The sequence below is a fragment of the Cynoglossus semilaevis genome, chromosome 11 (assembly GCF_000523025.1).
Source record: "Cynoglossus semilaevis isolate Cse_v1.0 chromosome 11, Cse_v1.0, whole genome shotgun sequence".
Taxonomy (NCBI): domain Eukaryota; kingdom Metazoa; phylum Chordata; class Actinopteri; order Pleuronectiformes; family Cynoglossidae; genus Cynoglossus; species Cynoglossus semilaevis.
In genome coordinates, this window is record NC_024317.1 from 9,254,845 (window position 1) to 9,277,118 (window position 22,274).

Genomic DNA, 22,274 nt, shown 5'->3' on the forward strand with positions numbered 1-22,274 from the left:
GGATAAGTATCCTATCTCGGTGATGTTACTTTGTTGGTTAGACAGCACATCTGTCCCAATGTCTGTAGTTACTGGTTCAGATGAACTGTAAAAGCAGCATCCCTTTTTTTTTTACCATAAACACAGAAATATTTTTTGATCAGCATTTATTTGATGTATTTTGATGGATGTCACTGGTGCATTGTTAAAGAAAAATCAGAGCTTCATTAAATGTGGATCACTTCTGCCGCCGCAGACACACGAAGAAAATACAAACGCTGCTTTCTTTTTAATAGCTTTTTAAATAGCTTATTAAGAAACATCCAGTTCTTCTGAATAAATGACGCTTGAGTAAAATCAACGCAAATCAAAATCTGTACTTAAAAAGATAAAAATCTAAAATTGAATTTCTTAATAAGTTACAATGGCCTCGAGATGTCATTTTGTACTTGCAGTCTCCAGAAATAAATACACAGATATAATTAAAAATACCTGGACCTGCACTAAAGTTGTTAACCTGTGCACATATCTGCTCACGGTGTGACTGGCCGGCCAAGATGTGGACAGAAGGGAGCTAACTAACTGGGCTTGATTTCTTTCAGCAGGTGGTTCAACCTCATGTTCTCATCAGCAGAGAATGCTCGCACATCTGCTGCTATTAAAACACCTATGGTGCTCATTATAGCTTCAGAATATTAGCAAGCAGCTGCTGAAATTCAATGAAAGTGTATTCTGTCTCTCTGTGGGTCTCTCTGTCTCTCTCTCCCTCCCCCTGTTTCTCTGTTTCTGCTGTATTTATCACCCACCACGAGCACCTGATTCATGGCATCTCTAGGGCCAACACTGATTTGAAGCTAATAGGCTCATGTAGGTAAGAAGTATGTGCTAAAAATGTATCACCAAAGGAAAGTTGGGTGTTACATCAATTTAAGGTGCGAAAATTGGTGTGTCTAAATATAGTGTGTGGTTCGAGGTAGAATGTGATTTTTCGTTGTCGGTGCCTTTTTTACAGTTTAAAATAATTATTATTTGCGGCCAGCTTAATTGTCGTAAAGGACAGTATTATTCAGTGGAACGGTAGCAATGCTAATCAAAACAAACAAACAACAAAACCTGTTGGAAGTTCAATGTAAAAAAAACAAAAAAATGAATGTTGATGAAATAGTTAACAGCTTTTTTTATTAAACTAAATGTTTTTGAGTTGGTGTCTCAGTTACTGCGGTAGATTTTCATCAATACCCCTGGAGAGATGTCTCTGGTTGATGGAGAAACTGATTGCAGGAACCCTTAGACTGGAACGCTTTGAACAGAGTCTCTATATTGATTACTGTACCAACATGAGCAGGAATAATAGAATAGCTATTTATGGTCAGGATTTAACCCATTTGTGACAAGAATGTGGAAATGGAATGAAGATGAGTCAAAAATGTGAATTCTTTTTTTCTCAACCTTGCACAGGAAAAACTGTAGATGACAAAAGAAATTAAACAACGCAAGTGTTAAACCCATTTTATTTCCCTAACGGTGTTTGAAGAAGTTACAGTTCATAAGGTCTAAATGCAATATTTCCTCATAACCTCCACATATGTCTCTGCTTCTGTGCGTAGACATGCAATTATATCTGACATTAGAATACCAAACAGACCTGTAGGCTGATCATGCGTTTCAACCAACAACGTCAACATGTATCCACTATATGATTATGAACAGATGATAATAGGAAAAAAAACAACACATATCAAACTGAGGTTTTGTCACTGAGGCATTGTTCTGGCAGATTTTCTCTCTCTTCTCTTCTCTTCTCTTCTCTTCTCTTCAATGCCTTTTATCAGTCCTCCAGACATGCAGCTTTCTGTCGGCGCTTTTACTTTTTCTCCCTGAAACACACATGCACATCTACACGCATTTACTCACACAAAGTCTCTCACGCCTATTTGTACAAAAAGGCTTATTCTCCCGGATTACGGAAATCGCCTTTCACCAATGTGTTGGCAAGAAGCAGATTTTTTTTACCAAAGCACAAAAAATCCTATGAACACAGAGCAGGACTATTCACTGTCAGGGGACGCACCAAATTGTGCTCCACTGCTGGAGAAATGGACCCTTTTGTATCGGCTTTTCACATGTCAGGTGTTAGATGGTTAGATTAGGCCTCAAGGGCTACCTTTGTTGGTGTGTGAGCGTGTAAACGTGTGTGTGTGTGTGTGTGGGCATAAGCGTGCCCGAGCCCTCTGACATTGGTGAGAGCAGTGCACCATGGGGAATGTGACTTTGTTGCTCTCCGAGCCCATCTGTCCCCAACTTTCTCTGCAAGACAACACTCCAGTCTGACAGGCAGCCGTGGAGAGGAGCAGGAGGGATTTCATGCTCTGTCTTGCAGGACTCAGGAGTGGCCACAGCAACCTTTAAAGTCGGCACATTTGATTTTGAAGACAGGCCAGCTTTTAGACTCTTTACATCAACATAAGACAGGGCCAGAAAGGAAGAACAAGTGTTTGAGAGAAAATCGGGAAGAAAGTACAGAACATTCAAAATCTGCAGTTTAGTAAATAACTCAAATCTTAATTAACCTATGAATAAATTTTGAATTATTTTGCCTGCTGCAACCTAATCCTTATCAGAATTAGGGAGACTTGTCCCAGCAGTCATTGCAATCAGTGAAGCTGGGCTACATTTAATTGACCTAAATACAAACAAATACGAATTGATTCCTCTAAAATACTTACAAATTGGAAGATAATAATACTGTATAAGTTACTTTATCAATTGGCAAGTTAACTGGTTCGAGGTTCAGGTATCAGAATTAAGTTCTTCAGACTTTCAAACTTCATTGTTTTTGACTCAATACTGAGTAGAACTTCATGATATTATCTGTCATTATTAAAGTTTCTCAGCACCAGATAAAACGTGTTTCAAACCCATGACCGCCGTGTGTGAATGACATCATAAGAAGACACAGGGAGCAGAAAGGAATTTCACAAAGGCCATGACTTCAGAAAAGCTTTGCAGGTTATTACAAAATAAATAATTTAAATATTTAAAAAGTTCAATAAAGTCACATCGCTCCTCGAGACAAAACCACTGTGCCATGAATAGATGGACTGTGACCTCACAGTAAGAGGATTGAACAAGCACAGGTTGACATTCCTTAAAGAACCAATGACTTTTTGTAAAAAAGAAAAAATAAAGGAATCTAGCAATCACTGGTGCGACGCGAAACACTTTACAGCGAGCAACGAGAAACTGCAGCCGTTTGCTTTCACTGTGAGTAAAACAAAAGAGCCTTAATAATATATGAGTGCACAGAAGAAACAACCATCTATTACATGCTTTAAATGGCCTTGACGTGTCTTTACTTTGCTCTGGCTTTTTTCTGTTAATGCATTGCAGTGTATAGAGTGTGTGGGCGCACGTCAGGAGAGAATTTGTAAAAAAAAGTTTTCTAAGCATCTGTGGCAATTCTTAATCCAGTGGTTCTCAAACTGTGGTACATGTACCTCCAGTGGTACGCGAGCGCTCTCTAGTGGTAGGCGGGGAAAATTCATATTTTCAGATTTACATTTTCAATTGAATATATCTGAAACATACCATGCACAATTAATACAACATTTGAACATAAACATCTTTATAAACATCTCTCCTGTGGTGGAAGCTAATAGTGAAGACCTACGCTGCTGTATTCTAGTGTTGGTCATCATGGTGGTACTCAGAGAGCTCAGTGTTTTCTCAGGTGGTACAGAGTATAAAAGGTTTGAGAACCACTGTCCTAATCTATTCAGTATTAAGATGTCATGAGTTTGAAGACAGACTCCTTCATCTTAGCCTAAAAGTGATGCATTCAGGGTGAACAGATGTAGTCTTAGTCCTGTCTACAGAAACTGGAGATAAGAAGCAGTCAGATGTTTCTCTGTGTAGAAGTCATAGCTTTATTCATTCACCTTGTACATATTTTAGTGTTGTAGAGGGGGAGTGTCTGCTCCCGATGACATCAGGATGGGGTTAGAACCTGGTCAGGTTTCAAATCCATCACAGAAGAGCATCTGTACACAGACAAGCAATAATAAACAAGCAACACTCATGTATTGACACCTGTGATACATTTAAGGTCCTCTCACTCACATAATATCAAAGCTGAATGAGTCCTGGCTGCATAGGGAAACCAACAAGCCAATGATCACATGGGAGAATATGTTCAGCTTACACAGACAGGCCATCTGTCATAACCAGGACACGAACCTATGACCCACTTTCACTAAGGCAACAGTGCTGATGCCACAAACAACATGTAATGGATAGTTAGTAAATGCTGATATAAATAATTGTGAAGATTGAAGTTTTTTGTTGCATTCACTTGTTTAATTGTATTAATCAGACAAAAGGGGAAATATTTGTAAATAGATTCTCATTCACCAAGGTCCCGAATGTGAAAAGATTGATATTTGAAATGTTCTTGCGTTGCAGACAGCATGAAGGTGCAGTGTGTTCTTTCTTTTTGACAAATATGTGTTGTTATTCTTACCGTCAACTCAGTTCTCCTGTTAAGATGTTGAACTGACACAGATGCAGGCACATGTTGTTACATTACTAGTCAAAACTTTTTTTTCAGATTTACATTTATTTGACACACCTTTTCTGATGAATTACAGACAAAAACTAATTTGAATAATCAGTTTGTCTGCAACAACGCTTAGAAAAAAATGTTCCTTCTTCCCATAGAATGCCCAAGGTAGATATTAATCTACGATTTTGTTTTTATTGCACTCTCAGTAAGTGAACCACAGTTTATTGACATGGAGTTTTGCATAATATCATCTTAATTCTTTTCACATTGATGAACACAAGACTGAGTATCGACATGAAAAGAAGTGGCTAATCACAGAAAACCCTTCAGTTAATTAGGTGTTTTTGTCTCTTGCTCTGAAGATTCCTCACACAGACACACACACACACTCACACAGAGAGAAAACTGCTTGACTTTGCACAACCTGTCTCCACTGCTGGACGTTTTCGAGCTGACATGTGCAATTCAGTCTGGGAGAGGCTGTATACATCATGATTGCATTAACTACCATTGTGTTCCAATGGAAAACGCTTCATACGTCTGCCTGTCATGTGGTGTAATGCGATGTGAAAGATGCCCAGTGAGTGCATTAGAACAGGGCAGGTTTCCAAACAGCTTCACTTAAATTGACACTGAGTTAAAATTGTAAGAACAACTTCTTTTAGGACGCAGCAAAGTGGAAGGAGGGAGAAGAGGGGGAGAAAGGGAGACAGAGAGGAAACACAGTCTTTGGAGTGTGCTGTAAATCTGTAGGCTGAGGAAGGCCAACATTAGTTGCAGGCCATTTGTGGCATTCTCATTTTAGCCCTCCCCTCCAGCACCTACCCCGCGACCAATGAGGCAAAACTGATGGAAAGAAGTCCGAATATAGGACAGAAGAGATTCTCCTTCTGTCCCCCACCCTCCCTCTTCCTCAGTCCCCTCACCCTCTCCTTCCCTGACCCACAGTTGAGACATTAATTTGAACAATAGGAGCTAAACATAATTTAGCACACACAGATAGTTATTTTTCCATTTGGCAGTTTCACATCTGCAGTCACACCTTCCTGTGCTCTCTGAATGACTCTCTGACCTTTCCGGGCGGCTAAATGAAACGGTAATGATATCTTTATCTGTAATGACGTTTTTTATAACACAGTCACATTCTTCAAGAAAAATGTAGAGCTCAAGGTGAAATCACACGCTGGCTTTTTAGAGCCGAGGGTTTTTTACCGTAGTTGAGTTCATCTCATTATCTCGAACAAATACAATAGGACATAGAAAAAAATTAAAATATGTCCCAGTGTTGAAGGAGTCGCAGTAGGTAGAGCAACAGGTTTATTGTTTATGTTTTACACTAACAATCATTAGGATATCACTGCTAAGAGTAGCTATTAGCTGTTAGCTACTAGCTTTTGAATGTTTGGGAGCTAAGGAGCTAAGAAGAGTTAATTTTCTTTTTGAATATTCTTTGCTACTTATCTAAACTAATTGAAAACAATCTAAGCCAATCCAAGCTCATCTAATATTTTTATTAATTTACTTGGAATTTTTCACAAAAGATAGATACATAATAAGAATAAAAATCTATTACAAATATTTAAATATGAAAATCCAAAAAAGTCAGTGATATTCTTAAGTTAAAGTTCCTATCATTTATTTATTTATTGCTATTTCCATGTTCATTCTACACACTGAACAGCTTACATTTCTGCTATAAAGTACTTTATATGTTTGGAACAAGTTGGTTCAATCATATTGTAGTGTTTGTGTGGCTGTTTACCACCTAAAATAAAACAGTGGCTTATTTACATCCTCATATTGCACCCAGTATTTCATTACGGCACATAAAGATTTCATAACGCGCTGTTTGGCTTCACTTGCTCGGGCTGCAGTTTTATTGTTTCCCTCAAGCGTCGAAAGCCATTGTGTCAGTGTTGTGTGAGGTTGTGTGAACACCAGTGTTTGCTGGGTGCAGCTCCACAGCCAGTGGGATAAATCAAAACATATATTATGTGTTCCATTTCATAAATAATATGTGTTTGTTCTGGCAAATGGTAGGTACGACTGTAGCAATAAATAAATAAAAAAACATTTTCTAATAGTAATCCTACCACAAAACTTGTAGGTTCAGGACCGCGATTAAAATGGTGGGTTGTAAGTAAAGGTCAGTGTAAGATGCAGAGATTATTTTTTTTTTTGTTTGTTTTGTTTTTCATATATTCATTCTAAATGAAGAAAGAACAGGATATCATTCTAAACCCTTCTCATTTTTTTATTTTTATTTTTTTATTATTTTAAATGAAATGAAATTAACTGTATACATATATTATGAGATATATATACATATATACATAATTACCTTATTAGGTAAACCTGGTATTTGCTAATTTAGTTTGAGTCGACAGTGGCCAAAAAGTAAAATTTAATTTTAAAATGTAAAACTTGGATTTTGGCTAATTCAAACTATGATAATTATTATGTATTATTTATTTATTTTCAAAAATCAGATTAACATTTTGGAATCTTCGGAGAAGAAATTGACTTAAAATAAAAGTTTAATTTAAACAACAGTCAATGTTTTTCACAAATAGACATTATCTCATTAATTTGACACTGAACGGCAAAACAAAACCAAATACTTTCTCTTACTTTTTTCTAACTCATTAAATGCCATTATATATGTTTATCTGTGTGTTTGGTGTTTTGTGGATAAAAGTTCAAAAACATAATTATTTTATATACGATTTTGTCTTATGCTGTGTGAAAATGTTATAGCAGTAGAATAATGGTGTTTGGTACTAACCTGTCACTTTACAGGTCAAACAGGAGTTAGTCTGGGGGCCTGGGTTCCAATCATGGAAAATTGAAAATTGTTTACGGACTTTTGAAGTTGTCCTAAACTCTCAGTCGAAGTAAAGGTTGACTGCACTACAACCACATTGTGATAAATTACCTGATCAGAGTTTTGTGTTGTTGCTCCATCTGTTCTTCTTCCAGTGGCACCGTGTGGTTATTTTTACCACAACAACAACACAAACCTCTAGTTTATAATAAATGGTGGCAAAAAAGTACAAATACAAGCAGCGAATATTTGCAACTTTATAGGAGTAAAGCTGAGGTCAAACATTTTACATTTGCTCTGTGCTGTACAAACCCTGTTCACCACAAAGACCGTGTTGTTACAGAAAGGCTTGTGTTATTTGTGTTGTCATCGTTTCCTCAGCCTGAAGGCAGAGTCGTTTCTCCACAGGCTTTTTTCTCCCAGAACGTGTTCAGATAATATCCAGTTCATTAAGAAGTAGCAGATAGTAAATCAGGTAAAAAATATGAAAACTTGCGATCACAGATTAAAGTGATAGTGTGTTATTGGGGATTAATGTGATAATTTGGAGCTACCAATTATTCGTGATGGCTGTCAGTCATACGGTAACTCTGAGGATTTTGTTCGAATGGTTAAAAAAGATTTTGGTGTGAATGAAACGTCCATCATTTTCAGGATTTAATCCATTTTTGTTTTATGCCTGAATATAGGCAGTTTAAGGCAGCAGTGAGTTTCTCACTCTTTTGACAGGGTAGAGGATAGTAATAAGTGTGAATGCACTTCGAAGATTTTTTTTTCTTTTTTTAATGCTTTGTGCCAAATAGAAGGGAAGAAGTCTGAGGATCTGTAAATGGTGTCATTTCAGTGAGGTCATAGCATCTGCACTTGTGAAGACACAGCCGCCTCCACTCCAAATATTATGACCAAGAACACAGGGGGCAATCGTGGTGCATTCAGGTGCATCTCATGAAATGTTCAGTCAATAATAGAATGGGTTTTTACCTTATTCTTTACTGCTACTGTTGACTTGTCAGACACCTTTTTGCAGGAAAATTTTATCAAATTCTGTTATGATAGACCTATATGGAAGGTCCATGACAAGGATGGTGGTGATGGCTACATGTTAGTGATGTCTGCCATGATTAGAATGGTAATGATGAAGATAGAAAGTAAAAGGAATTCTGAAAAACTTTTCTTTCTGCACTATCAATGTATAAGGAACGCGGTTTCTATGAACAAAGACGGATGGTAATCAAACCCAACAGCCTGTTTTTTATATACACTTGGTACAAAAAAAAACAAAAATGTAACAATGATTTTCACAAACCCCCAGTGCAGTCTCAATTTTTTTTGTTCATTCCTCACCTTGAGCAAGTTTTTCTGACGTCTCCGATTGCCCAAACGAAAATCTTGACAAATGACATTTAAAATTTGTTCAACTAACACATTGTAATATTTTATAATGGATTAAAATAACACAAAGTTCAAAAAGAGAAAATACAAGTGCAGTTATGCCGTCATCGCTTAAACCTTAAAAATGTCCTCCCGTCACGCCCCAGCCGTCATGTCTCTGTTCCCCACCAGTGGGCCCTGCCCCACACTTTGAAAAGCACTGCCTTAGTGCCTGTTGTACATGTTGGCTGTGACCATCCCCATTTGAAAAACTAGTAGGTGACAGCCCCATTAGACGCAGTCTTGTAGTACAAAGGCTCCTGAGTACTCTGAGTAGTGATTGACAGAAAACTCAGCCTCTTACTAAATAACTGTCAATCCACCACGTCTACATTGACCCCTCTGGGACCAGCCCCTCTGCAGAGCCACTCACACTCCCCCTGCTGGACCTTCATTGGCAGCTTAGCAGGTCCCTGAGCCAAATGTGGCCCCTCTTTTAAGCCTGGGCTGAACTGATTGGTTGGACCAAGCTGGGCCTGAGGCGTGCCATAAGGGCTTTCAACCGGCCTCAGGGTGCAGCTGATTGGCCAGTCTGACAGGACCACATAAGTCTCCTGGGACTGTGCCTGGAGGAGAGAGATGCAATTTGACAATCGCAGAAGCTTGAGTGGAAAAGTGCAAGAGCAGCAGAACTCCCCCCCGCCCCCATGCCCTCATCCTCCATTCATACTCTAACACTGTGCCCTGGTTTTCCCCTAAGTCAGCCTTCCTGCACTCAAGCATATCTTCACTATAATTATCTGTATATATTAAAACTTTACTCTGTTTTATCTTTTGTCCTCATATTGGACGGTACAGGGGAAAGGAGCTTTTTAACAAGCTGAAACTCTCCAGGGGTCGGTGGTCTTTTAGCTGGTAGTAAGACAAAGACTTCACCCTTTACCTCCACCATTTCTTGAATTAAATAATGAAACTCGTTTTTTTAAATTAAGAGGCTGGAGGAAGAGTACGCTGCATACGCTCCATTTTTTCTACTGGAAATGAGAGGAATTATTACCATTGTTAATGTAAAGACGCTGCTGGTACTTACATTTTCATTTGCCTATAAATGGGTTCATGAGTCACTTCATAACTACCATTCACTCAGCCCTCCCCATTAAAAAGACAATACTAAAAAGCTGCATTATTTATTTAAATGTTAATTTAATAGGTAGAAGGACAAATGAAAGGAGTTCTTTAATAACAGCCTCATTTCAATTCGATGATCACAAAAGAAGTGTGGAAAATAATAGCTGAAACACTTGGCAAAAAAGTTGGAAAAGAGAAAAAGTAAAAGAAAAAAGAAACTAAGGAAGAAAATAAAAAGGAACACAAGAAACAGTCAGTGCCTGAACCCTTTGTGTGGAAGTTACTAAGAAAATTGTCATATAATTTAAAACAACTTTTCTCAGAGATGGAAGATGTGCATAAAAAAAGACGTCAGGCAGTCAGCATTTATGTGTTGCTATTGAATAAAGAGAATTGTGGAGTTTTATTAAAGCTAAATCAACAACCGTCCTCATCTTTTTTTTGGCCACTCCCTCCAGGAGTCACCACAGGTCATCACCAATCTCCAATTACATCCCCTGCCTCCTCAACTGTCACACCAGCTACCTCCATGTCCTCTTTTACCACATCCATAAATCTACTCTGGGGTTCTTCTCTTCATCTCCACGCCCTCTGCACCATTATGTTTTTATCTCCGAAAGGCTCCACCTTCACTGCGACTCTGCTCAGTTCCATCCTGGTCACTCACAAGGACAAATTCACCATCTTTGTTTCTTCTACCTCCAGCTCAGCCTCCTGTCTTTTGGACAGCAGTGCTGTCTCTGAGCCAAACACCATAGCAGGTCTCATTACTGTCTGATAAAACTTCCCTTCCGCTATTGTTTTTATCCGTCTGTCACACATGAAGAGTTTATCAAATTGAAACAGTTCATCTTTACCTCCTAAGACATTCCCTTCGCGTTTCAATTTGCCCCACATAAGAGCTTAGTGCAAGAAAAAAAAATCTTTCTAAATTAAGGAAAACACTGGTTCTGTAACATCTTTACATTCACTTCACAGATATGTAAGTGTAGAAAGTCTGACAGACTCAAAGCTTTACATTTTAATGACTGAACATGTGGGGTAGTGCATGAGCAGACAAACCTGCCTTTGCTATGGCCTCGCGCTCATTTGTATTGATACAACTCTGCTCGGCACACAGTGGAGGGGAGTGACACAAAAAATAGATAAAGGGAAAATGATAGAACAGCAAAAAAAAAACCCATAGTACGCCAAATAAAAAGAAGTGAATATATGAAAGTGAAAATATATTTATTTCAGACCGGCAGCATTCCCAATTCACTTTTCAATCCATAATGGAGCGACCTGCCTGCAGCAGACATAACTGTTCTTTATGAGCATCAGGGGTAAGTGTGTGCGACAGTGGCTGTCAGTGGCTTTCACTTGAGAGATATTAAACCTGAGCTTTCTGCAGCTTCCCACTCACAGACCTCCTGTGTGACTATTTTAGAATCACCCACACCTTTCTCCACAAACGATGTTTCTAAACTGACACGTTTTACAGCTTATTATTGCCACATTACTGTGTCACAGGTTGTTAATAGGCGGCTACAATGCTGTTAGCAGCGTCGTTTGGCAAACGCACAGCGGTACTCAACAATTTATATTTTACAATTAAGTGAGGAAAGTCAGATGGTTTGGACTCTCTTACAAAATATATAGCAGGAAGGTATATTTCTTTTTATGAGACTGCCATTTGTCTGGTTTACAGACATTGAACTACAAAGTACATTTTTTAATGTTTTTGACAGAAAATAAATGCAAAGTTCACTTGCTTTACTTAGAAATCTGATCTATATTTTTTTCACCCTGTGCTAGTTGCTACTTGCACATAATGCATGTTATTGGTGGTTTGGGTGAATGTCCTGTCAGTCTATTTGAATTCCACTTTTCCATTGCATGTAGGTTGCATGTGCTTTAAGCAATGACAAGTACACAGGATGGGCAATCGAAAGAAATGTAAAAATGTGTGAATCCAATATTCCGGTATTGTCCAATACTTGAATATCCTACCAATACCGATGTTCAGTGGTCAAGCTTTTTCCCCAAACTAATTTTAGGTCAGATTGCATATCTCCTTTTAAGGAATTTATAAACAATGCCTACTTTTGATGAAAAAGATTTTCATTTTCAATTTCATTGGGTCAAAACAAAAAGAAAAGTAAGAGCAGCACAGAATAAAATGTACTAAAATATCTTGGACCTAATGAAATCACAATTAACTTTCAGATTCAATAATATAATTAAAATGATAATTAAAACTTTGACCTTATCCTGACCCTCAGCATGTCTTTAAATCATTATAGAGAGTCCAATAAAAGAACAAACCTATAAATATGTGAGACATCATTCTAATTTGTGATTGTGACTCTGCTTTATTTATGGATTTTGCTGGAACTGTGATTGAGTGGTCGATTTTTTTTTTTTTTTTTACACATCCAAATTCTTCATTTTACTTTAAATGCAAAACATTCAGCAACATATGCTGTTAAGTTTTAGGTTCTATATATTCACAAGTAAACCTTAAAAAGTTGAGCAAAATCCTTATCCTGAGTTTATTAATATCTTTTGGCTTGTGGGTGATTAATGCTTTAAACTTAAACTAGTTCAGCGCACCAAAATGAACTTACAGAACTACATTTCCGAGGACGTTTCTTGCTGAGATACCGAAATTAGGTATAAAAAGAAGAACAAATGTAGTTTAATACACTCATAAAATAGTTATTTTGATCCAAGCAGGCAGTAGCTCCGTAGTACAGAACAGTATGATGATATTTAATACTTGTATAAAAGTGTATTCTTTTTGTATCTGATGTGCTTTTAACTGATGAATAGTCATATCTTTGTGCATCACTTTTGCACATGTTTGATATAATTATCTTACACATCAAGCTGTTGTTAATTGAACGCAGGGATTCCCAAAATGGGGTGCATGGACCCGTTGGGGTTTGTGAGCTGCCAGTTGGGGTACGCAAGAAAAAAAAAATCTGATGGTGATATTTTTTTTTTTACTTTTTATTTTTTTGGTGGCACAATGACTAAAAAAGCTTGCTGTACCTTTTTGCTTCTAAAGGTGTGGGGATTTGGGCGTGCGTGAACCCAGTTGGTATATAGAAGGTTGGTACAACTGAACAAATGTACCTGACGTCTTCCCCTCTATGAATATTGTATTTAACTGTTTGTCAAATTTTGTCTTTGTGAAAAACCAAGAAGAAAAAGCACCGCCTCTTAAAATTACTCTGAATTTAGCAGCAGAGAAAATAACTTCAGTAGCATCTACGTACATTTAAACCACATGGTTAAAATGATATGTTGCCAGGCAACAAATCCCTGGATTCTGACGCCTTTCTAAAAGTCACTCTGTGGGAGTTGATCCTTGTGAGATTCCCCTATAGGATATTAATGTGACACTTCAGCTGATCCTTCCTCAGTATTAGCAGGTCTCTCCACCATTTTATCCTGAGTGCCCTCTACAAAGTTGCCCTCCACTCAGCAGAATTAACCCTGCGGTGTTCACTAGTAAACAGTTTAAATGTTGCTGTCCATCACTATTCAGTTCAAGTCATAAAAAGCCCAGAAACTTAAATACAGTTAGTCAGTGAAATGACATAGCAGGTTTTAATATATTATTACAAAAAAAACTAATTAATTTGAATAAAGAGACCATCAGAAATTGCTATCAATAATAAAAATAAACAGATACAACAGATTAGATAACATTGTTTAAAAAATCCAGTTACTTAGAAACACAAGAAACACGGAAAACAAACATTTTTTAACTCTAATTAATTTTGATTGACGATCAAATCAATAATTAAAAATACACGTCTACTGAACAACATTTCAACAACATTTCAACAACGTTTCAACAACATATATCTTTGGCTTTTTCATCATGAACTTTTTCATCATGAACTCATCTTAGTCCAAACTCACAGGGCAGTTTAAGCTTTTATATTCTATGTTTTAAAACTTTTTTGGATCTGAACTCCAGCATCTGTTCTCTTCTTGGCTGCCTAAACTCTGTGTCTGTGCCAGGACTGTCGTAGCTAACGTTAGCTCTGGTGCTCTCAGCAATATTTTTCTTTTTTACTATAGTGATACTGATATTGATAATAAAACTGCACAATTTGCACATAACCATGCTCTTATCCAACGAACCGTGTCGTACTCCTCCACTGTTTCTCCACTAGTTTGTGTGCTGACTACACTCAATGCATCCGGTGCATCTTTTTCAGGCTGGCACACACACTTTAGGTGCAATAACGTTGTCCCCTTCCCTGCTGTGCATCACTGAGCTGAGAAGATTCTCATTAAATGCATTAATTTCTGGACATGTTATTTTGTTTTTAATTAATGAATCAAATCAGGACTTTTAGGTTCTAATTTTATTTGAAAGTAGTGTTGAGGGAGCACCAAAAATTGCCCAAATCCCTGGGCACCTGAAGGCACCAAAGGTTACCCAGGGATCTCCAACCTATATCTACGACAACCATGAAGACCAGTTCTTCATGTTCTTCTAGTTGGTCTAGTTTCTAGTTAGTTCCATAGTGTAGCAGTTAGCAGAAAGCAGAGTCCTGGGTTTGATTCCCAGAATAACCACATGCTTGGCACCAACCAGGGGCAATATCTTCTGTTAACACAAGAATTTCCTAAATATGGGATCAATAAAGTTTGAATTATTATTGATATTATTATTATACTTTTTCTTCTACTTGTTCTTCTTCAAGCTCTTTAAAAACAGACACTTATCGTTTCTCACATGCAGCTCTGTGTTGTCTTTAATTGGAGTGTTTTTCAAGTTGTTTTTTTTTTTTTCTCCAAGGTCAGGAGAATCAAAGCTCTTTTGCTTTTTTTTTACTGTGTATCCATCAGTCTATGAGGACTTCATGGCAGATTTATATTTAACTCATTTTTTTCAAAAATGCCTATTATAAAATATTTTAAAATTAAGACGTCACCAATCATCTCTGACAGCAACATGTGTATCGGTGTTTTTTGAAGTAGAATAAATTTTGTCTAAAATAGGTTGTGTTATTAAAGGGTGCCCTGGTCATGGACACAGCTCTCGGATCGCTGTAACTGGTTGGGGGGTAGTTTGCAGTGCCTTAAAGGCGAGGTAAGGTGTCTGAGCCCATAAAAAACAATAAAACAAAGATGGAGGAAAGCAGAGAGAAAACCAGAGAAAAGGTGAGAGAGAGAGAGAGAGATGTAGGAAATCAAAGGATTACAGGCCTTATACATGAAGTCGAGTCAAGAGGCCATCAAAGCGTGTAAACCACAGATTCCCATTATTGTGTGACATTAGCTTATAGCTGACTGTAACCCCTAATCATCCCGTGGGCGCCTGCAGCACACACTCCGTTTAATGACTTCCTAGTTGAATGATTGCTGTTCCCTTAAAGCAAGAGTTCTGCTGGAAAACCAAAGTGCCACATGTGATTTTTCTCTCACCAGCAGGATGCTTTCTTTTCATTGTAAAACACTTATAAATAATAATAATAAAAATAAATAAATCCGAAACTCCTATAAAAAAAAGAGGTTGAAAAAAAAATCCATGCAAATGAGCTAAATCAATTAAGAGATTCCATTATGAGATTTGGACGATGTAAACTTCATGGTCCACTAATTGGGCAGCCAACCGCTCGGTGCCTAATAAATGAAAAAATGCATTTCAATCTATTTCCTGCATTTCCTTTATTTTCTATTCCCTCTCACACAAACACAAGCATAGTCTCTCTCTCTCTCCTTTGTCTCTCTCTTTCTTCCTCTCTCTCTTGCCCTCTCTTTGTATCAGTTTCTATTCTCCTCCTCTATTTTCCTCTCACCCTGAAAGCCTGTCCCAGGGGGCTTCAGCAGTTGTCAGTAATGAAGTAAAAGGGAAATCACATTAAAAGAGCTACAAACAGGTCAGTTAACTGATGCCTGGCCTGATATGACAGGGAGAGAACAGCCAGTTAAGTCCTTTGCTCCCGCCGCTTTCTGCTATTTTTAGTGTGATTAGTAGCCATTCTGTCAGGAGGGACTAGTGAGCATGAGTGAGAGAGAGAGAGAGAGAGAGAGAGAGAGAGAGAGAGAGAGAGGGAAGAAAAAAATCCCAGTATTCACCATGAGTATTCAACTCAAATATCTTAATTGAGTAAATGTCACTCGTGGGATTCCCAGGACGCCGAGAAGCTTTACTTTTTTAGATGTATTCAATTTATTGATATAAAGACCCTTCATTAAGAGGCAGTGGGGGATTCGATGTCAGGTCTCAGATTTGCATCACACGAGCGTGTGCAGCGTGTGCTCCGGTCCATTTTTATTTCACAAACTACACATAGTCTGCTTTGAAGTTCTGGTGCGGGTGTAAATCTCACTCAAACACCATGTGATGCATAAATCTGAGCACATTCAGCCCCAGAAGCATAAACCTAAGGCAGAAGAAACTTTCTTTCTTCTTCTTCTTCCTTCATCGTGATGTCCTTGTGAATTATTAAACTGAGTTGGTCCTTTTGGTTTGTGCCTGGCTGTGCACATATAATCTCTTACCTGTCAAACACTTCACTACGCACGTACACACGAACACGAGGCAACAAGCCAACTTTTATACACCCAAGAAATCCTTAAATGCAAAAATAGCAGATGTCGGGTAGTGGGGCTTTTTTTTTTTCCTGGCATGTTCCCGCAGCTCAGGCAGATGGGCTTCCTCGTGGTTTTCTTCTGTTCCTTTCTTTTATTTATTTATTTTTTCTTGAAAAGCAGAGCCTAACAATGTTTTCCCATCTTCACAAATAAGACAAAGGCATCTTCACATTTGTTTTGCTCCACATAATGTGTTATTCAAACCAGTGGCATGGATGATGCGGGTGAATGATCACATTAGGTTTTTATGTATGCTGCTACTTCACACTACGCTGATTGGCAGATGGCGACTCTCTTGAATAATAAATGTAATTAGTCTTGCAGAATAATTGTCATGCTGCAGTGATTAATTGTACAGCAAGTACAGCAGCCTGAGTGGAACTGATTGATGGAAGTTCTACAGTTCTGTACAGTATACCTGAACCTCCAGGATCTCCATATGGATCCGGAGAGAGAATTCAAATGGTGAATGTAAAAGTGCACAACCAAGTGCCTGTAAGCGTGGGTGTGAAATTAAGAGTGGGTATCATGTTCAAACAGTTCCATGTTTTATGCAGAAGCTGCCGTCACCGCTGATCGCATGGAGTAATTTCATTTTCATGCATGATGTGCAGCCCCGTCGACCAGGGAAATGCATATGAAGAAAAGAGAAAGAAAAAAAAGAGTGTAGCACATTTTTTCCTCTCTATTTGACTGTGATTATTAGCTATGCCCTGTAACCATGGTGATGGAACAGCCCCCCAAAAGAAAGAAAAATAAAACACTGACGCTTCTCAACCCCAAGGTGAGATGATGAGGAGAGACTCACCGTGCCATCAAATATATGCCGCTGGGATAATTGTTTTTCCAAAATGTACTTTAATCAGGGACATAACTCATTCTGAGCAGGCTTGGACTTTGACTGTATATCCAGCCTGGTTTCATTTGTGTAGGGTGCACCTTCCAGAAGCCCTGAGACAAAAACAGGATCTATTACTATTACTATTACTACTTGTTTTTGGATAATTTTGTAATTGCAATTTGTATTTTTTTTTAGTTCGTTGTAGTTTTTTTTTATTCAGTGTTGTTGCCTTGGATATATATAAATAACCATTAGGTAAAAGTGGAGGACAGCAAGGATGAGAAGTTAATTTCGAACCCAGGGGGAGATTTTATTTTATTATTTTTATTCAGCACCGCACCCGCCCAATTAAATATTATATTTACTCTTTTACTAACACCCTGTGTCTGAATTATTCTTACACTTAGGGCCACATTTATTAAAAAAATATAATCTTACTTTTAAAACCTGCATGAAGCTCATTAATGAAGTTTAAAACAAATGTTTTAGGAAGCCCTGCTGCTGCAAAAATTGGTTTCTGAAATTGTTATTAATATGAAAAGTTTGTGTCTTTCCAACAATACCTCCGTCGGTGGCAAAACAAAAAAAACAGAGCTGATCTAAGACGTCAACTTTTTATTTTTAATTTTTTCTTGGGCACACAGAAATCCATCGTCCACCTAATTACACTTACTTTAATGTTCGCATATACTTCACATTTCTACCACAATGTTTACTTTTTTGCTGATACAATAAATATCTTGTGTCTGTTTACCAAGTACACAAATTCAACAAACTTAAAAAAAAGTTTGTTTCTCTCCTAAAATAATAGAATTGTAAATATTTTAAACATTTGTGTTTCACCAATGGCGAAAAAAATGCATTCTATTTATTTTATTTTATTCTCATAGTTCAGTACAGTACAGTGTTCTGGCGTAAACAGCATGTTGTGGTTGTTACATTCTGCTGGAAAAAGAAAATCCACTAGTCACTCTTTAAAAGTGGAGGTAGTTCGGTGGAGGAAGGCGTTTGATATAATTTCCAGAGAAATTTCTTTATTCTTGTTTTCATAAGAATTTTGCAAAATAAGTATTAAAAGGTAAAACTTGTCCATCTCATAATTGAGAAACAACATGAGTCATTTTAATAAAGTCAGACGGAAATAAAGATGCTTTTAGTCTGATTTGTGCTTTACTGAGCAGCTGCTAAAGAAGGTTTATTAAACCATAACCTCAACAGGTCAGATGAATTCTTCCAGCTACGGCTTTGTCTCACTGCAGAGAACAACCTTCTATTTTTTCCTTCAGCGTGGGGGTTTAAATGCTTTGAAAGGAAAGTTTTCAGTGAAATATCACATCTCACGCTTTGAGTGGACTCTTAGAACATCTTTCAAAACTTTTCTTTTTGACAATAATTGCCCCTTAATAAGTTCACTCGGTTTTCTGTGCCATCTTTGGTGCAGCAAACGCTTCATAACAAAAACTGTGGATCTGAAGAACTTGTGTGCTGTTTTTCCAGATCCGCTCAGATCAGGATAAGGAAGCTGGTATCCGCTACAGCATCACGGGAGCAGGGGCTGATCAGCCCCCGAGTGGCATTTACAACATAGATCCAATCAGCGGCAACATGTTTGTCACCCAACCCTTGGACAGGGAAGAGAGGGCCTCCTTTCATGTAAGTAAAAAAAATGACTTTTGACTATTCTCTGATACGTTTTTCTTCCACTGCCTTTTCTTTTCTCGTCTCTGTCTCATTCCTACTAAAGATGATGCTCTTTGTCCACATGGTGTTTTGAGCTGAAGGCTCTTGAGAGGACCTGCTCTGCTCATGCTCATTACAAGTGTATTGTTCCCAAACATCAGCCTCTCCAGGCTCTGATTGAGACTTGGAAAATGTGTACTTCTATAGTAGATTGAAGTTTACAATTGCAAAGAGCAGCACTACTTCTGTGAATGCAGGTTGGCTCAAATTTCCCATCTTTTCTTCAAATCCCGAGCAGGCTGAATACCATGGAAATCAAACCTCTCAAGGTTCCATGCTATCGTTTCTAGAAGTTTTTGTTCTACCTTCAGTCACATGAGCTGCACGTATGGAGTCATTTTCTCTGCTGCAGCAAATCATTTTGGTCTCCATATCATCATGGACACACCTGTGTATTATTCTCCAGCAATTAGAAGAGACGCTGACATGTTTTTTTTTTTTTTGTTTCTTTGTTTTTTTATTTTAGGGCCACACATGTTACACATGAAATGATAGAAAATAGTGATTGAAGGACCCAGGGTGTTAATGAATGAAGAGACTAGACTATAATGCAGCCAAAAACACAACACAAAATATAAAATATAAACAAAATATTTTAAAGGCAGAAAAAAAAGAAGCACACAGTCAAAGTGAACATACAAACGCTAGCCAAAAGAACAAAAAATCTCTTGTATGCCTCAAGTTACCTGCAGACAGTAAAAAAAAAAAAAATCCGACTTAATGATCACACACATTGGGGAGGATGTTGTGTTAACAGCATATTTGCCCCTTGGAGGTGCCAAGTATGTGGTTCTTAGGGCTTGAACCCAGAATCTTCTGCATGTCAAGCAAACGTGTAGACTGGCGTGAGAAACAATTTAACTACTAAGGAAGAGCCAATAGTCACTTTTTAGGACAGTCCAGGAAAGAAGGATCGAGAGCGACCCGAGGATCTCCCGATTAGAGGCGCAGCACTGTAGCACTGCAGCCATTACACTAGAGAAAACCTCATAGCTCTCCAGTGTGCTTGAAAACAAAATATTTTTGCTTCAACTAAATATTTTGTTTTTCATACTACTAAAAAAAGGGCATCTCTTGAAATTTGCCTGTCAACATCTTTTTTTTTTTTTTTTTGCGCATACTTTAGTTGAGTTGCCTTTTAATGCCAGAGTAATGGCTGGTTGGCTGAACCACTGGGGTGAAATCACATTTCCTTTCTGAACAGCAAGTGTTACTTGGTGGTGTTGGTTTAATTAGTGTCTCTTTAAATTTCAAAGTCTAAATATAGTGAAGTGCTGCTTTGGTGACACATGTTCACGTTGCTGCACCCGCACAAAATACTGAACTTACAAACATTTTTTATAGCTGTTAATCCTAATTAACTTACATACTTCACTTTTCTGTTTTTTATTCTCACTAACACAACGCAGTAGATACACATACAGACATTGTCCCTGCGGTTGTTAGCATACAACGATGGGAAACGAGAGCTGATTACATGTGAGACACTTTCAGGTGTTAATGTTTGTCCATGTGTTTGCAGTGGCGTCCATTGGACTGATCCCTCAGGAGTTACGTTAATGGCTGACGTCTCAAATGGACATGTTAGTCGCTCACTTGTCCTTTGTGTAGTGTTTTACATTGCCTCTCCCAACACATTGAAGGCTCACCTTGTGATCTCTGAAGCTGTGGTGTTCAAAGGTGTGGGCTGACAGCTGTATAATTAGTTTCATGGCCCAGAGGACAAACACACACAAACCTGGAGGCTGGAGTTCAGGAGTTCTCCCTGTGGAACCTCAGGCTAAATGGTTTCATGGTCATGTGAATTAAATATGCAGACCTCATGAGACGAGTGTTGGGGTCAGCCGGTTGCTTAATATATACACCTAACAGGTGTAAGTGTGTGGCAGCGAAGACACCTCCACTCGGTGTAAGAACACTCGTCATCACCTGTGACTGTCACCATGATGGATGGCTGGGATGCTGCAAAGCTAATTTATAGGCATGCTCCTGTCTGTGATAAGGAACAGGATGAAGGAGAGTGGATCACTTTAGTGTTCGTCATACTCAACAATCCTGCTCATACTAGAAAAGTGTAGGTGCAAACAAACACACACACGAGCATACACACACAGTGGTTTCCTTGATTATTTTATAATAATGATCAAATCCTCATTTTTTTTAAAAAAGTCATTAAAAATATCCAATTCAATTTGTCCCTTTAAGAAAAATGCTTTTTGCGGAATCATCTGGACGAGTGGACTCTGTAACAAAAACTCGCTAAAATATTAAAATATATAATATTTCCTATATGTTGCTATTTTCTAGAGAAAGGTTTAGCATTTATGTTCATGATAGCAAAGAAGATGGTCAATGAAGTAGCCTAGAAAAGCCATAATTTTACAATTCATAAAATTGCCAGAGAAGTGAGGTCTAGAAAGACATTTTACTCAAAAGGCAGTAAAAAAGAAAGCCTCGGTTCTTATCCTTCATGTGCACAAATCGAAATTTTTATCTGATATAAAAATTGATGAAGTGGTGACTTAACAATCAACCACTAATTCATACAAAATTTAATGACTCGTGATGACCTCATTTTCTGTCCCCAAAAAGTTAGAAGCTCCCATAATAGACAGATTTTGTCCTCTGAACATGAGGAATTCCAGCACACACACACAAAGAAGCAGTATATTGTCTTTCCATGGCTGCTGTAATCTGCACTAATCAGCACATTGAGTTCAATAAAGAAGGTTTTTTTTTTACATGTCCAGAAGATGGAACAGCTGCTTAGTAAACAGTTCCACACTGCCTGTAGTAAAAACGGGAAAACAGCATGTTGAGGTTAGGGCACCTCATGTTGTCTACATCTTCTACTTAGTCTCCCGCTGACCCTTGTTGCTTGTGATGTGATGTATGATTTAGTGTAGGAGAATGTAGGCAGGCTTTGACCCAAGGGAAATTTAGTCCAGGGCTCACTTTCTTTCAACTTGACAAGAAGTTCCCACCAGTGCTGGGCTCTCGCAGGCCAAACTTTGCTTGTTAGTTTTTGGTTCAAGTAAAAAGAGACGCGGCTGCTGTATCTGTCAGACTGGCACCAGAAGGAAGTGATCTGCGAGGTGAGGAATGTGGGTGTTAGCTTGAGGTTCGGTTTTGTCGGAGAGTTCTGCACTCTGACCAAAATGAGAATATCTGAATTTTTCTATTTTAGCTCCAGCTCCAACATCCTCGTCTAATACTATACGCCC

The 22,274-nt window shown here is 38.1% G+C and overlaps 1 protein-coding gene across 3 annotated transcripts in view; it reads left to right on the plus strand.

The window, feature by feature from the left end:
• Positions 1 to 22,274, plus strand: part of LOC103386242 (cadherin-4) — a 220,036-nt gene that overhangs the window by 162,851 nt on the left and 34,911 nt on the right. For all 3 annotated transcript variants that reach the window (XM_025059968.1, XM_025059967.1, XM_008320420.3), the window contains exon 6: positions 18,808 to 18,963. In XM_025059968.1, coding sequence (XP_024915736.1) covers positions 18,808 to 18,963 — 156 coding nt within the window. The remainder of the gene's footprint in view (positions 1 to 18,807; positions 18,964 to 22,274) is intronic.